Source organism: Neurospora tetraspora (assembly GCF_033439725.1).
Source record: "Neurospora tetraspora strain CBS 560.94 chromosome Unknown B0H65scaffold_3, whole genome shotgun sequence".
Classification (NCBI taxonomy): domain Eukaryota; kingdom Fungi; phylum Ascomycota; class Sordariomycetes; order Sordariales; family Sordariaceae; genus Neurospora; species Neurospora tetraspora.
Genome location: NW_026944385.1, coordinates 997,844 through 1,014,049, shown reverse-complemented (window position 1 = coordinate 1,014,049; position 16,206 = coordinate 997,844). Strand labels below are relative to the sequence as shown.

Sequence of the window (16,206 nt, the reverse complement as noted above, 5' to 3'; positions counted from 1 at the left end):
GGCCACCAGTAACCCAAGTCTCGTCGGTCCAAAGGATCTTTGCCCACTGCTCAGCAGTCTAGTGTTCATGCTCTTTAGCCCAGGTCTCTCGGAGCTTCCGGGTTCGTTCGGTAATCGGTGGCTTCTTGCGGGCAACGCGTCGGCGGAAGCCCAGTCGATAAAGGGCGTGCTTGATCACCCATTCGCCATAGACCCCAGCGAAGATGATTGTTGAGAGCTCGAGGAAGCCCATTCGGCGGGTCTTTTTGCTGGAAGTAACGTACTGAACGAGCTCTTCTTCTTGCTCTGGCGTTAATGTCCGAGGCCGGCCAGTGCTCCGGTGGGCAGTTGCATCGCGAGCGCGTATCGCAGTCCGGACCTGGGCGTCGGTGTAGCCAGTGATACGACATATCTCGGCTTGGCTTTTGAGCGCATCGAAGTACAGGACTCGGACGCGTTGGCGTTGTTCGGTAGTCAACTGTTTTGTACCACTTGATCCTCGTGGCCGTGCCATTGTATTGCCGGATTCGTACTGCGTTAACTGTGTTGACTGCGTTGAGTGTCTCGCTAGGGATTTTGGCGTGTTCTCAGGATGCTGTCGGAAATGGGAAGGCAAGATAAAATCCAGCTGATTGGTCAGAACGCGTCAAGTGTTGTACCCCACCGGTACTTGACGAGGGGGTTTTCTTTATACACGCGACCACAGTAGTAGAGGGCCGCTGGCCTATGAGTAGACATTCGACCCCCTCTCGTGATAGCCCGAACAATTCTAGACTACGCGTCTTTCAGGCTAATGTAGCACGAGCACGCGACACGCACGAGATTGCCCTCCAAGCTGCTAGTGAGGCTGGAGCGGACGTGATTATGATCCAAGAGCCACGAGTGTGGTTCTACGAGGGTCGCTTTGGTATTCCCGGACACCCCCTTTACGCTCTTTACACTCCTGTCCGCACATGGACAAAGGAGACGGCTACCCACCCACGTGTCGCTACGTACGTTCGTAAGGAAACGGCAGCAGGAGGGTTCACACTCGGCCATACCAGAGATCTACTATGGGTAAAGACGCAGGGTGTCACTTTTGTGAATATTTACCGCCGGTCAAACGACATCTCGGCCCTCGAGCTACTACAAAATTGGCAACCAACGACAAGGACACTCCTCGCTGGCGACTTCAATGCCAAACACCACTCTTGGCAACCTGGCGCGGAAACATCAGAAGGTGCCACACGAATTGTAGACTACGTTACAGAACACAGCCTGGATCTGCTGACGGCTCCTGGCATTCCTACCCACAACTGCGGCAATACTATTGACCTTACCTTTTCGAACATTCCGCTTTGCTCAACAAGGACTGCCCCAGAGGCGGACTGCGGTTCGGATCACCAAGTTTGCATTACGGACATTCCAATCCAACCGGTAGAGCCTCCTCGCCGTCGACTAGTTCTTCGTGAAGACCCAGAGGCTATCAGACTATATGCCGAAAACGTCTCGTTTCTCATGGGTTTGGTCCCGCTCCTCCCTACAGGCGAAGACTCCCCGGAAAGGCTCGACGAGCTCGCCGAGGCCCTCTGCAACGTCCTTACAGAGGCCCTCCAAATCTCTTGCAGGCCCTCGAGACCTGAGAAGAACGCTAAGTGGTGGAACAAGACGTGTGCGCAGGCCTCTAGAATGTTCCGCAACTATCGGCACAACAACCCGAATCCCATCCCCCAACGGGTAGAAGCTCTTCGGCAGGAGTTTAAAAGGGTAGTCAGAGAAGCAAAGCAGCTGTTTTTCGACGACTTTATCACAAAGGCGCGAAATGACCAGGACATCTTTCGGATCGTGGCGTGGCACAAGCCCCGTGACTAAATGGAGGCTCCACCGCTAGTTATCAATGGGCAGACGGTTATTGAGCCAGAAGCCAAGGCGGAGGCCCTCCGCACGGCCCTTCTAGAAAGGAACAGCGAAGAGGAAGATCTTGAAACTGGCTGGGTACCTACGGTACCACGCCGTCGCCTTCCCTGGTCATCCCTCGTCCACGCGGACGAAGTCTACAAAACCCTGTGCGGCACCGGCAATACGTCCCCCGGTGCCGACGGCATTACAGTCCGTATGCTGAAAGCGTCTTGGGAGTCTATCAAAGACTCTGTCCAGCAACTCTATCAGGGCTGCGTCGCTACCGGCTATCACCCCCAAGTCTTCCGACAGGCGGAAGTGGTTATGATACCGAAACCTGGGAAAGACCAGACGACGGCCAAGGGATGGCGGCCTATTTCGCTCCTATCCTGCCTTGGAAAAGGTATTGAGCGTCTAATCGGCAGACGGATCGCTTGGACGGCTATTTCTAACGGGGTCTTAAATCCCCAGCAGGCTGGCGCCCTCCCAAGGCGTTCGGCTATTGACATTGTGGAAGCTCTGGTTCACGATATCGAAGCTGCACTCGACAAGCGACTCGTTGCTGCACTAGTAGCTATGGATGTCAAAGGTGCCTTTGATGCCGTCCTAGTGAATAGGCTAGTTTTACGTTTGCGAGAGCAAGGGTGGCCAGACTGCGCGGTCCGCTGGGTTGAGTCTTTTATGACAGACCGTATGGCCTGCGTTCGATACTCGGGGGTGACTACTCCTATGCGCCGTCTTAGATGCGGGCTCCCCCAGGGCTCACCAGCCTCGCCCATCATCTACCTGCTCTACACAGAGCCAGTCCATCGCCTCGGGGAGAGTGAAGCGCAGCATTTTGGATATGCAGACGACTGTGCAGTCCTTGTCACTGGCTCTTCGAACGAAGAGGTTGCAGAGAAGGCCCAACGAGAGTTGAATGCCATGGTCCGATGGGGAGTAGACAACGCTGTCGATTTCTCCCCGGACAAGACCGAAATCCAGTTTTTCTCCAGGAAAAGACTCACTGCGCCTTTTCCGACCATTACGCACGGAGGAGTCGAGGTGGCTGCACAGCCGGCAATGCGTTGGCTGGGGATTTGGCTCCACAGCAAGCTGAACTGAAAGCATCACATTGAGCACAGGCTCGCCTCCGCCAAGCAGGTGGTCCGCCACATACGCGGTCTCAATAGAGTCTACCACGGCGCCCCTCCAGGCTCCATGGTGAAAGCTATAAAGGCTGTCGTCCTGCCAAAGGCCCTATTTGGCTCTGAAATCTGGTGGCCAGGCCATAAGAAGCACGCCCTACACCGTAAACAAGGGGAGTTTCCGCTTATTAACAACGGACTGGCGGACCTCGTCCATAAAGTCCAGACGGCGGTGAACATGGCCATCCGCGCCAGCTTACCGGTGTGGAGAACGACGCGCCTTGCCATTCTCTACCGCGAAGCCAGCCTGCCCCCCGTCCCCCTTCTTCTGGAAGCGGCCCGTCGGCGGCACGCTGTGCGCCTCCTCACCTTAGATCCCGCCCACCCGCTTGTCCCGCGTCTTTCGGAATCCCGAGCGACGCCGCACGGCCTGCCTTGCCGCCCTACAACGCTACAGACGGCTGCCCAGCTCGCCTTGCCTTTCCCGCGGCCGGTTCTACAGCCGCCCGTCTATAACGGAGACACTCACAAAGAACCAGCGCCCACGTCTAAGGACAGGGCTGCCAAGGATTTTAAAGAATGGCTTCTCCAGCTAGACTCCTCGGAGATCGTCGTTTACACCGACGGCTCTATGATAGCTAAGCAGATGGGCCTCTCAGCGCACGCGGAGGACCCGGACGCTGAAGAAGAAAGACCAGAGGGCGAGTGCGTAGGCTTTGGCTACGTAATCTTCCAAGATCAGACAGAACTTGGCCGCGGATGCGGTCAACTAGAATATGCGGAGGTTTTTGATGCGGAGGCGGAAGGGGCGCGGCATGGTCTTAAGGCCGCTGTGGCGCTCTTTCCGGAGGCACAGGCCCGGCCACGCATTACGGTATGCCTCGACAACACGTCCGTCATTAGAGGACTCCAGGGAACCCCAGCTGCGTCGTCACAAGCGGCTTTCCTTGATTTCCGCGCCACCCGCAAGGGCTATGGCCCCAGCCTGGTGGACATCCGCTGGGTTCCTGGCCACAAGGGCATCACGGGCAACGAGATTGCTCACGAGCTCGCTAAGGCGGGCGCTGACAGGGGGGAGATAGTCAATAAAGGCTTGGCTACCCTTGCGCATTCAAGACGGCTTGCTAAGAGGGAGGCGCGTACGGATTTCAAGGCATGGTGGGCCGCGAACAAGCCAGAGTCTTATGCAGACTACCGGTTGGGGGTCTCTATCAAGCCTAATGACGAACTAATAGAGTTGGACAGACGCTCTTTACACCACCTCCTCGCGGCCAGGTCTGGCCACGGCGATTTCAAAAACTATCACGAAAGGTTCGGGCACGAGGACGCGCTACTAGCATGCTATTGTGGCAACTGGAAGACCCCTTTCCACCCCTTCCACTGCAGGAAGGCATATGCGATTTCCCCGGTCACAGGTGAAGCGGCTACGCGGAAGAATCTCTCTCTTGCCATTGGGATTTACTGGCAGCGCTTCATCGCTCGGATCCAGACCTCGCACTTCTTTTCGTGGACTTGCACGAGAAAGGCATGGCGCCGGTCACTCTGGCAACAGCACATCGACGACGGGGGCACCGCTGATAACCTTACGGGGTTTTTACGGGGTGAAGGGGTGAAGGTTGGCCACGGCCACGACATTGAGAGGGTTACGATGGACTTGGACAGGCTAGTTCACTGCGTAAGGAGACGGGAGGAGGCCTTACGGGAGGAGGAGAGTGAGAGCGAGAGCGGAGAGGAGTGATTTTGCCCTTTCTTATGTCTTTTCTTTTGTTCTACGGGTCCCGCCATAGACTGGCGCCTCGCCCATTGGGCGATTAGACTGGAAGTGTTGGGCCGCGTTTACGCTATGGGCAACACGCGATTTACACTGGCAATAGGCCTCGGTCTGCCCTCGGGTTAATGGTCTTGGTAGACGGTTAGGGCACTGCTCCTATGTTTGTACGCTAGATTCTCCGATGTGGCACGTCTCATGGCCTACGGGAGGCGGAAGTAGACGTTAAAAATAACAACAACAACAACAACAACCACAGTAGTAGATCGACGTTGGGGGCCAGCCAAGACTAGGACCCCATTTCTATTTTCGGCACTTTTCAGGATGATCACTAATCCACTTCCCCCGGTTTCCCGGGTCCGTACCCAAGTACAGGTGGGACACGGGCTAATTTCATCGTGCCTCTGGCGGCAGGGGTAATGATTGGTTGGATTTCTATGCTAGTGAGGGTGCGGTGGGGCAAAAGGTACTTGCGGGACAACGGAAGTGCCAAGCAGTTTGGAGCATCTGAGACTGTGTACTTCGGACTATTGAGTTGTAGGTAGGTACCCTCTTAACACGCCCAGAATCTTACCGCCACGCCTTCGGACATTGGTGGCAGTCTACAGATGGGCATGATCTTTCGAGCTTGCCTACCTTGGACAAGACGTTCCCAATCACCGACTACTGTCAGCAGGCATACACCAGCATGCCGGCACGCGTACAGTATGGACCTGCGTTCGGAGGGAGACGCTTTTGAAAGATGTACACAAAACCAGCTATTCGTTGGCCATATGAGGTGCCATCACGGTACGATATGACCCTAAGGATCGGTTCATCCCAAGTGTCAGTCTACTGTTATTTTAAAGCTGTCACCACTTGGCTTCGCCGTGTACCCACGCGCGATTGGGCTCATTTGGTAGCATAAAGAAGCGGCTATTCAACATCGCAGACCATTCTTCCTTCACCACATCCACTACAGCTGTCATGCCATCGTCTACTTCCCCGCTCAATGAGCCCATCGCCGTCGTGGGCAGTGGCTGCCGCTTCCCCGGCGGGGCCAGCAGTCCGTCCAAGCTATGGGATCTCCTGAAAGATCCCAGGGACTTGTCAAGAAAGGTGCCAAAAGAACGTTTCAACGTTGACGCTTTCTACCACCCCGATGGATCTCATCACGGGCGCACCAACGCCCGGTACGCCTACTTCCTGGAGGATGACCCGTACGCTTTCGACCCGGCCTTCTTCAACATACCGCCGAGCGAGGCAGGGACGGTCGACCCCCAACAGCGTCTTCTGTTGGAAACGGTGTACGAGGGTCTCTGCGCCGCCGGCCTCAAGATGGAGGACCTTCGAGGATCGCCCACGGCCGTCTACGTAGGCATGATGCAGCGGGATTTCCTCGACCATCAGAACTACGATTTGGATGCCCTCAACACATATGCTGCTACGGGCACAGCCGCGTCCATCCTATCCAACAGAGTATCCTACGTCTTTGACTGGCACGGACCTAGTATGACGTTCGATACGGCATGCAGCTCCTCCCTCGTTGCTGTCCACCACGCGGTCGAACAGCTGCGGACGGGGTTGAGCAAGGTGGCCGTGGCCGCGGGCTCCAATCTGATTCTGGGCCCTGTTCCTTTCATCTCGGCCAGTAAACTCAACATGTTTCGCCGACCGGGAGATCGCGGATGTGGGATGCCGCGGCAGATGGCTATGCGAGAGGCGAAGGTGTCGCCACTGTTGTGCTCAAGACCCTCAGCCAGGCCATAGCGGACGGTGACCGGATCGAGTGTGTCATCCGCGAAAGTGGAATCAATCAAGACGGCAAGACGGCCGGTATCACGATGCCAAACTCTTTGGCCCAGGAGGCCCTCATCCGAGAGGTCTACGAACGCGCAGGGTTGGACTTGACCAAGCCGGAAGACCGTTGCCAGTACTTTGAGGCGCATGGGACGGGTGAGTACTAGTAATCCAATGTCTGACAAAAAAGGTTATCTCTCGCTGATAAGACAGTACAGTACAGGCACGCCTGCTGGCGATCCCCAAGAAGCGCGTGCCATTTCATCGGCATTCTTTGGGGACAGGCATCGTGACGCCGACGAGGAGGACCCTCTGTATGTCGGCAGCATCAAGACCATCATCGGTCACACGGAGGGCACCGCTGGGATTGCGGGCTTGATCAAAGCCTCCATGTGCATCCAAAACAGTTCTCTACCGCCCAACATGCTTTTCAACGAGCTCAGTCCAAGGGTGGCTCCGTACTACACGGATCTCAAGGTGGTCACCGAGCAGCAGCCATGGCCACCATTGAAGTTCGGTCAACCGAAACGCGTGAGTGTCAATTCCTTCGGGTTCGGCGGTACCAATGCGCACATCATCGTCGAGTCCTACGAGCCCAAGCCCGAATCGAAGGAGTCGCCGTCTACGGATACTACTACTACACCAACGCCCCTACTCGCGCCCATTGTCCTCTCGGCGCATTCTTCTTCCTCCCTCAGGTCGGCCATGGTAGATCTGAAGCAGTTCGTGCAAGCTCGCCCCGACCTACGACTGCGAGATCTCGCATGGACGATGCTCAAAAAGCGATCCAATCTCCAAGTCCGTCATGCCATCTCGAGCCAGTCGGTTCAAGAGCTCTGCGATGCGCTTGAGCGCGACGCTCCTTTGGTCGAAGGCAAGAGCTCGATTGCGACGACTTCCGAGGTCAGGAAGAAGCCCGAGATACTGGGAATCTTCACCGGACAGGGTGCCCAGTGGCCGGCCATGGGCAAGGCTCTGTGTCAGATCGCCCATGTCCGTGCTATCGTCTCCGAACTCGATCATTCGCTCCAGAGCCTACCAGCTGAGTATCGGCCGGAGTGGAAGCTTCTAGACCAGCTACTGCTCGAAGGCGAGGAATCGAAAGTGAACCAAGCCGCCTACTCCCAGCCCCTCTGTTGCGCCATCCAGATCATCCTGACCAAACTGCTACAAGCATCAGGGGCGACATTCAAAGTCATTCTAGGCCATAGCTCGGGCGAGATTGCGTGCGCCTTCGCTGCGGGCTTCATATCTGCATCCCAAGCCATTCGCATCGCGTATCTCCGTGGTCTCACTTCCCAATACGCGAGGGGCCCGAACGGTGTGGAGGGCGCGATGATGGCTGCGGGCACCTCTTTCGACAACGCGACAGAGTTGTGCGCACTAGAGGCATTCGCAGGTAGAGTAGTCGTCGCGGCCAGCAACGCGCCTGAAAGCGTCACCCTGTCTGGAGACCGAGACGCGATCCTGGAGATGCAAGAAGTCTTGAATGAGGAATCGAGGTTCAATCGCATCCTCAAAGTCGACAAGGCTTACCATTCCCATCACATGCGTCCTTGCTCGGACCCATACATCACCGCTCTCAAGGCGTGTGGGTGCGATGTCCCTGAGATGGAAGCCACCCCATCCGTCACGTGGATCTCTTCGGTGTTCGAGGGCCATGTTATGACGCCCGAAGACCTCAAGGCAGAGTACTGGGGCGAGAACTTGCTCTCCCCCGTATTGTTCTCCTACGCCGTAGAGCAGGCACTGGTGAAACACTCGCCCTTCGATGTTTGCATCGAAGTCGGGCCACACCCGACCTTGAAGGGCCCGAGTCTTCAGACGATAGAGAACTGTGCGGCGACTACCCTACCGTACACCGGATGCATGGACAGGAACAAGACCGACACGGAGGCCTTTTCGGCATGTCTGGGCTACCTCTGGTCGCAGTTCGGCTCGCCTGCCATTGACATCGACCGTCTCTTGGGCGAGCTGTCACCAGATGAAGGCATTACAGAACTATCCAAGGAACTGCCATGCTATTCGTGGGATCACTCGAGGTCGTACAGGAAGGAGTCTCGTCTGCTCCGTCAATGGCTAGGCGGCGACCGACCTCATCTTCTGCTTGGCAAGCAACTGTCCCAAAGCAGCCCGAGTTCCCTTCAATGGCAGAATTTCCTTCGGCAGCGGGACATCGAATGGCTGAGCGGTCATTCTCTGCAGGGTCAGACGGTGTTTTCTGGCGCGGGTTACGTCGTCATGGCCATGGAGGCTGCCATCAGTGTGGCTAGTAGCAGCGATAAGGAGATCCAGTTGTTGGAGGTGCTGGATCTCGAGATCAACAAAGCCGTGACGTTTCATGACGATGATAGCATGGTAGAACTCAGCCTCTCACTGAGCTGCGATTCTTCGCAGACCACAGATACCTACGCCACCTACCAATTCGTCATCAATTCTTGCCTGGCCAGAGAGACAAGATTGTCGAGCTCGGCTTCCGGTACCGTGGCCGTCACCTACGGACCAGGATCGTCGGACACGCTTCCGGCTCGTCAAGAAGACCCCCCTCACCTGAACAATGTCAGCATCGACCGATTCTACAACATGCTCTCGGAACTCGGATACGGCTACACAAAGGAGTTCCGTGGCGTTAGCATCCTGAAGCGTGGCGACAGCAAGGCCCGAGGGACTCTTGACTTCCATCGTCTGGAGGACAACGACCGCAAACTCGTAATGCATCCTGCTACGCTCGATGTTGTCTTTCAGAGCTTCATCGGAGCATACACGGCACCAGGCGATAGACGCTTGCGATCCCTTCTCGTACCCACCGGCATCGCTCGCATAGCGCTCAACCCGTGGGTGGCTGATCGAATCAGCACCTCGTCCAATCAGCAGGTTGACTTTATTTCCACCAGCGCAGCGAGTGTCGGCAACGCGGTCGAGGGCGACATCGAGGTGTTCGACCCCGAATCCGGGGCTACCATGATTCACATCGAGGGCCTCAGCTTCAAGCCCTTTTCGGCGCCGTCGGCCGCCGACGACCACGAGATGTTCTCAAAATGGGAATGGGCACCGATCAACGCCGACCCTCTGCTCGACGACAGCAAGTACCACGCCACCGAACAAGATAAGACCGACGTCGAGATCATCGAGCGTATCACGTACTGGTACATCAAGTCGTTCATCACGAGCTTGGAACCGGAGGATCGCGAGAGGGCCCCCTTCCATTTTGTAAAGCACATTCAGTGGTGTGAGCATCAACTAGCCGAGGCCAAGGCGGGTCGCAACGTCTGGTACCAGCCGAGTTGGGAGAAGGACACCAAACCATTTATCGAGCAACTCATCCAAGAGTAAGTAACTAATCTCCCCAATCTCTTAACGGCTGTACACACACCCAGTGACTGTGTGAGACTGACACAACCACAAAAGAAACCGGTCTCATCCCTTTGTCCGCCTCATCCAAAGAGTGGGAGAGGGTGCTCTGGAAACTCTACGAGGGAACCGGAACGCCTTCGACCTCATGGACCACGATGGCTTGCTCACCGAGTTCTACGGAGGCACGGTAAGTTACGGACACTCGTACAGCTACTACCAGATGCTGCTCGAGCAGATCAATCACCGCCATCAGAACCTAGACGTTCTCGAAGTTGGTCAGTTTGACGCTTTTGATTCCCCTCAAGCTCCGAACATTATTACTCACATTGTCTCAAAGGCGCTGGTACCGGAGGTGCCACCCGTGTGTTCCTGAACGACGACCATCTCTCGTTCAACAGCTACACCTTCACCGACATCTCGAGCGCTTTCTTCGAGCAGGCCGGCAAGGAATTCGAACGGCACGGCGAGAAGCTGATCTTCCAGCCCCTCGACATTCGCCGCGACCCAAGCGAGCAAGACTTCAAGCCGAACTCGTACGATCTGATCATCGCGTCCAACGTCCTCCATGCCACCCCGCGGCTCGAGGAGACCCTGTCCAATGTTCGATCTCTGCTGAAGCCCAACGGGCGGTTGGTCGTCATGGAGGTGGCTCATCACGAGCATACCCGTATTGGTTTCATTTTCGGCCTGTTCCCCGATTGGTGGGCCGGTCACGACGAAGGCCGTGTTCTCGAGCCATTCATCTCCTACGATAAGTGGGACGTTGTCCTCAAGAAAGCTGGCTTTTCGGGCATCGACAGCCGCACTCTGGATCCGGACAGCCGGATCTTCCCCAACGGCGTGTTTATGACTCACGCTGTCGACGATTTGGTGCGACGGCTTGACTCGCCACTCTCGGCCCCTGCAAAGGGGGAATATCCCCCTCTGGTCTTCGTCGGAGGTTCGACTCCCAAGACGTCTGCGATTCTGGATCGGATCCCGGATGTCCTCGCGCCTCTGGGACGCGAGTTCAGCACATGCCCCAGCATTCGGGACATCATCGACTTTGACTACCAACCGGGCTCCTCGTTCGTCGTTCTGTCCGAACTGGACGAACACACGTTTGCCGGGCTCGATGAAGAGCAGCTGGATGCATTGCAAACCATCTTCAACGCCGCACTCCACGTCTTGTGGGTGACGGAGGACGCCTGGTGCACGAACCCGCAGCAAGCCATGACGATTGGTCTTCTCCGTACCCTCCGCATGGAATATCCGGATATCCACATTCAGGTGCTGGATGTCGACAAGGCGGAGCACGTGGAGCCCAGGTTCCTGATCGAGACCGTGTTACGCCTGGAAGATGCCAAAGACTGGCAGGAGAGGGGCCTGCTCTGGACACAAGAGCCCGAGCTGTATCTGTCAGGTGGCAAGGTCATCGTCCCTCGTCTCAAGCCAGATGTTGAGAAGAACAATCGCCTGAACTCCAACCGCCGTCCCATTCTAGCCGACCTGGACCCTAGCAAAGATACGCTGAGCTTCGAAAACGACGGCCGGGAAACCTTTTTCAAGAACCACGAAGAGCGTTTCGTGCCCTTGAACGCTACAGAGGGAGAATCCTCCATCAAGGTTCAGGCGCAATACTCTTTGGCCAAAGCCTTGAGGATCGGTCAATCAGGATTTCATCATCTCATCCAGGGCAAAGATGTGGCGACCGGTGAAGTTGTGGTGACGCTGTCTCAGAGCAACATGTCTTCGCTGCGAGTTCCCTCAAGCCGGGTGGTCAAAATCGAAGGAGAGAAGAATGCATCGCCGGTGCTTCCAAGCATTGTTGCGGAGCTAGTCGCCAGCAGCATGTTATCAGATGTCGCTCCTGGTTCATCCATCCTCGTTTTTGAACCTCCTACGCTCTGCATCCACGCCCTCTCCAAGCGAGCAGAAGCAGCTGGAATCGCCATCAGCTTTGCATCCACGCGGGCAAAACCATCGAGTGGCATCCGATGGATCCTGTTGCACGAGAAGGAGACCTTGCGCAGCCTGCGACAGAAGCTTCCACAAGACATCAACTTGCTCTATGATCTGTCAAGCGATCAAAGCCCAGCAAGCCTAAGCCAGCGACTTGCCCGACGCATCCCCGCCGGCTGCGTGATTCGCCACAGGGACTATCTCTTCCAAGATATCACGACACAGAATAAGTCTGCGGTAGGTGCCGAAAAGGCATACCAAGCGCTGGTCGAAGCGGTCGCTAGGGCCAAAGAGATGCCACCGAGTGATGATGGGGTGTCCATTATCAAGGGCAGCGATATTGTGTTGCTTGGAAACGCCGCCCTACACATCGACACCTTGATCGATTGGGAATCGGAGCAGATCATCCCCAGCCGCATTCGATCTATGGAAACGGATCCCATCTTCGTATCGGACAAGACGTACCTGCTGGTTGGTCTCGCCGGTGATCTGGGCCGCTCCATTGCCCGTTTCATGGTGGAGCGCGGTGCCCGCCATGTTGTCTTGTCGAGTCGCTCGCCCAAGATCGACCAACGCTGGATTGATGACATCACGGCGCTGGGGGGGAACGTGATGGTGCTTCCAATGTAAGAAACTTCTTCTTTCCACGGATTTGATGAAACGAATATTTTTATTTGGATGATTGCTGACCACCAACCTTTCAAGGGACGCCTCCAAAGAGGCTTCGGTAGACCAAGGTCTCGCCAAGATCCGCGAATCCATGCCGCCGATCGCTGGAGTCGCTTTCGGGCCTCTTGTGCTGCAAGACGTCATGTTCAAGAACATGGACCTGTCGATGCTGGAGATGGTGTTGGCACCCAAAGTGGAGGGCGCTCGTCTCCTCAGTGAGCGCTTGTCTGATCCTGCCCAGCCGCTTGACTTCTTCGTCATGTTTTCCTCCTTCGTGATGGTATCGGGAAATCCTGGTCAAGCGGCCTACAGCGCTGCGAATGCGTACACGCACGCCCTGGCTCAGAATCGACGCGCCCGTGGCATGGCGGGATCGACCATTGACATTGGCGCCGTCTTCGGTGTTGGTTTCATCGCCAGAGCGGGTCGGGAGCACGAGTATGATGTGGTCAAGTTCATCTTCGATGAGGTGAATGAGTGGGAGCTCCACGCCCTCTTTGCCGAGGCTGTTGTCGCCGGTCGCAACAAGCAGCTCGCCGATGTCGAAGTGATCACCGGCATGCCGTACATGGATCCTGCCAACCACGACCGGATCCCGTACTTTGACGACCCCCGATTCGCATACTTCAAGCTGTCTGACCGCAGCGCAAAGGGCAACAACGCCGCTGACGCGGTCGGGTCTGTCAAGGATCAGCTCCTCAAAGCAGATAGCATGGGTCAAGTCCGCTCCATCATCACGGATGGCCTCTGTGTCAGGATCCGGGGTGCCTTGCAGCTTACGGCTGCTGACGAGCTCAGCCTCACGACTCCGCTGATTGATCAGGGCATCGACTCGCTGAGTGCCGTCACGGTCGCTTCTTGGTTCTCCAAGAATCTGAGCATCGACATCCCGCTGCTGGAAATCCTCGGCGGTGCTTCCGTCAACGATCTCATCGACTCCGCGGTCGGCCGACTGCCGCCAGAGGCCATTCCATTGTGCTCTGACGGGTCTCTTGACCAGGAAAACGCAGTGCAAGTTCCTCAGGTCGTCGAATCCTCGGCCGTGTCTGACGGCTCGTCTTCGTCGTCCGCTGAGCACAACCACGACTTGACCCCGCCCTCGGCTTTCGAATCCGGCGGCGAAGAGGTAACAGAACGTGAGGCACCTCTGTCTCTGACCCAAGAGTACGCCTGGAAACAGCTTCAACTCCCCTTGGCACCCGAGACTTTCAATAGTACCATCGGTATGTACATGCAAGGTCCTCTCAACCTTGATCGCCTCAGTTGGGCAGTGAAACAAGTATTGCAACGCCACGACGCATTCCGCACGGCGTTTGTCAACGACCCGGCCGATACGGGTGGTCCTATCCAATTCATCATGGAGTCCCCTCGAGTGGCGTTTGAGACGATCCAGGTTGCCGACAAGGCTGCCGCAGATCAGGGCTTCACGGATCTCGAGGGTTATCATTACGACTTGGACAAAGGAGACACGCTCAAGCTCGTCCATTACCAATGGTCACCCATGGATCACCTTCTGATCATTGCCTACCATCGCCTTGTCGGAGATGGCTGGACCACCGAACACCTCTTCGTTGAGATCGGTCAATTGTACAGCGGCGTCAAGCTCGGGCCTGCTCCGAGCTATGCCGATTTCGCTATACGCCAGCGCAAACAGCTGGAGTCTGGCGCGCTCGCCAAAGATCTCAGCTACTGGGCCGACCTCTTCAAGCAACCTCCAGCGAGACTCCCGACACTCAATGTGCCGGAAGCCAAGGCAGACTCGACTCCAACCGCTTGGTCAGAGCACGAAGTATCAGCTCGTCTCAATCGCATGGTCGGCGTGCGTATCAAGGACCGCAGCCGCAAGCACAAAGCGACGCCAATGCACTACTACTTGGCCTCATTCCAGATCTTACTGGCGCGTCTGACCGGTAGCGCCGACATCGTGATCGGCGTCGCCGACAGCAACAGGTCCACGCTCGCAGACCAGGCGACCATGGGCTACTTCGCCAACCTGCTACCAGTCCGCCTGCCGTACGACCCGGACAAGATCTTCCACGAGGCGCTCTCCGAGGCCAAAGAGCAGATGCGGGGCGCGCTTCTCCACGGTGCCGTGCCGTACGGTGCCCTCCTCGACCACCTGGGCTTGCCCCCGCCGTCTTCCCAAGACGCGCACTCGCACGCGCCGCTGTTCCAGGCCGTGTTCGACTACAAGCAAGGCCAGGCGGAAAGCGGAAACATCGGGGATGCCAAGATCGTCGACTCGCGCACCCCGCGCGCCGGATCACCCTACGACATCACGCTGGAGATGAGCGACGACCCCACCAAGGCGCCCTTGATCACGGTGAAGCTGCAGAAGGAGAAATACGGGCTTCGGGACGCCGAGGTGGTCATGGACGCGTACCTCTCGATCCTCAGCATCTTCTCGAGGAATCCCGCGCTCCGGGTGGCGGATGGAAGACTGAATCAAGGTGCCAAGGCAGGGGATACGAAGCTTGGGGAGTAGATAGGGATGTATATCTTTTTGTTGTTGTTTTTTTGAAACAAAAGAAACAAAAAGGTTTTTTGATATTTCTTCGATTCCGCGCTTCCTCGACCTTGCAAAGGTCAGCGTGAAACGTGTACAGTACAGTTCTTCGTTATCTTACCGACAAGAGCTGTGCGTAGATCGGTATGAAGACATGACCCCCCACATCGACTGAGGGTATCTTACAGCACTCGACGAAGAACACTAGTCTACTCGTCCGGGCAGAGAAGCCGAGTAAGCCGGCGCGGCATCGAAGAAACGTCCAACCAATCTGATGGCTTGCTGCAAAACGCGTATCGTTGTGGATCTCGACCTTGAGCAAGAGAAGAAAGGATGGTGTTGGGAACGGGGAAAAGAGGAGGCGACCACCAGTCAAATGCTTCGTCCTGCGAGGCCCCTGCCATCTGCAGCTTACAGGCACGACTATGGAAGGAGTAGACTAGTCTAGGGGTGCCCAGCCGTTGTTCACTCTTGGCTTGGCGCGACAGTTCATTGAGGGGCGGTGCATGCTTATACTAGTGTGCGGACAAGTCACTCGGGCCGTACAGTAGTCTAGTAGATCTGGGATCAAGATCCTTTCGTTCGTTGATGGACAGAGCCCCCCCCCCCCTGTAAAGCTTTTTGCTTCAGCGCGCTAGACAGCGGCCAGCGATCACCCGAGATTAGCGCGCGATTAGGCTGTTTGTGGCCTTTTTAAGTACCGTTTCCGCGCTCTGGTCAACTTTTCATTCCGCATCTCCCATGGAACTTCCTTCATCAGCCATGATGTGGCAAGATTGTCAGACTGTAACCTTCTACCAACGGACATGATTACGCTATTTTGCCTGATCTCATGCAATCGTGGGTTACATTTTAGTCCAAGAGGTTATGTGACTGGACTCGGCGCTAGAGAAATGGCTTTGCAGCCATGTCCCGTCCCGTCCCCTACCGCTTTTGGTCTTCGCTTGTCACCTTCCCCATTCATATGTTTGTTTCGCCTTCACCAATCCTGACCCCCTCCTCTGTTTCCCTTTTGTACCTATGCCCTGCCGGCGTCGCGGGCACGACTCATTATCATGTAATGGTAGAACGTAGTCGAAAAATACATCCTTCCTTCCTTCCTGACCCCCTCCTCGTCTTGAGAAATTCAAACCCACAGCTGGAGTCTTTCTCGTCTTTCGTAACGATTTATCCCATCTTCATCGTCGCCTTGTATCTGTCAACTA

The 16,206-nt window shown here is 56.2% G+C and overlaps 1 protein-coding gene across 1 annotated transcript; it reads left to right on the top strand.

Moving 5' to 3' along the window:
- Positions 1 to 5,718: 5,718 nt before the first annotated feature.
- B0H65DRAFT_441203 (putative polyketide synthase) lies at positions 5,719 to 14,980 on the top strand (the record flags this gene model as incomplete). Its single annotated transcript, XM_062825509.1, has 7 exons — positions 5,719 to 6,382; positions 6,439 to 6,687; positions 6,722 to 9,860; positions 9,940 to 10,072; positions 10,106 to 10,160; positions 10,223 to 12,452; positions 12,532 to 14,980. 7 exons carry the CDS (start codon positions 5,719 to 5,721, stop codon positions 14,978 to 14,980), a joined length of 8,919 nt encoding a protein of 2,972 aa, XP_062682675.1.
- Between the last annotated feature and the right edge of the window lie 1,226 nt (positions 14,981 to 16,206).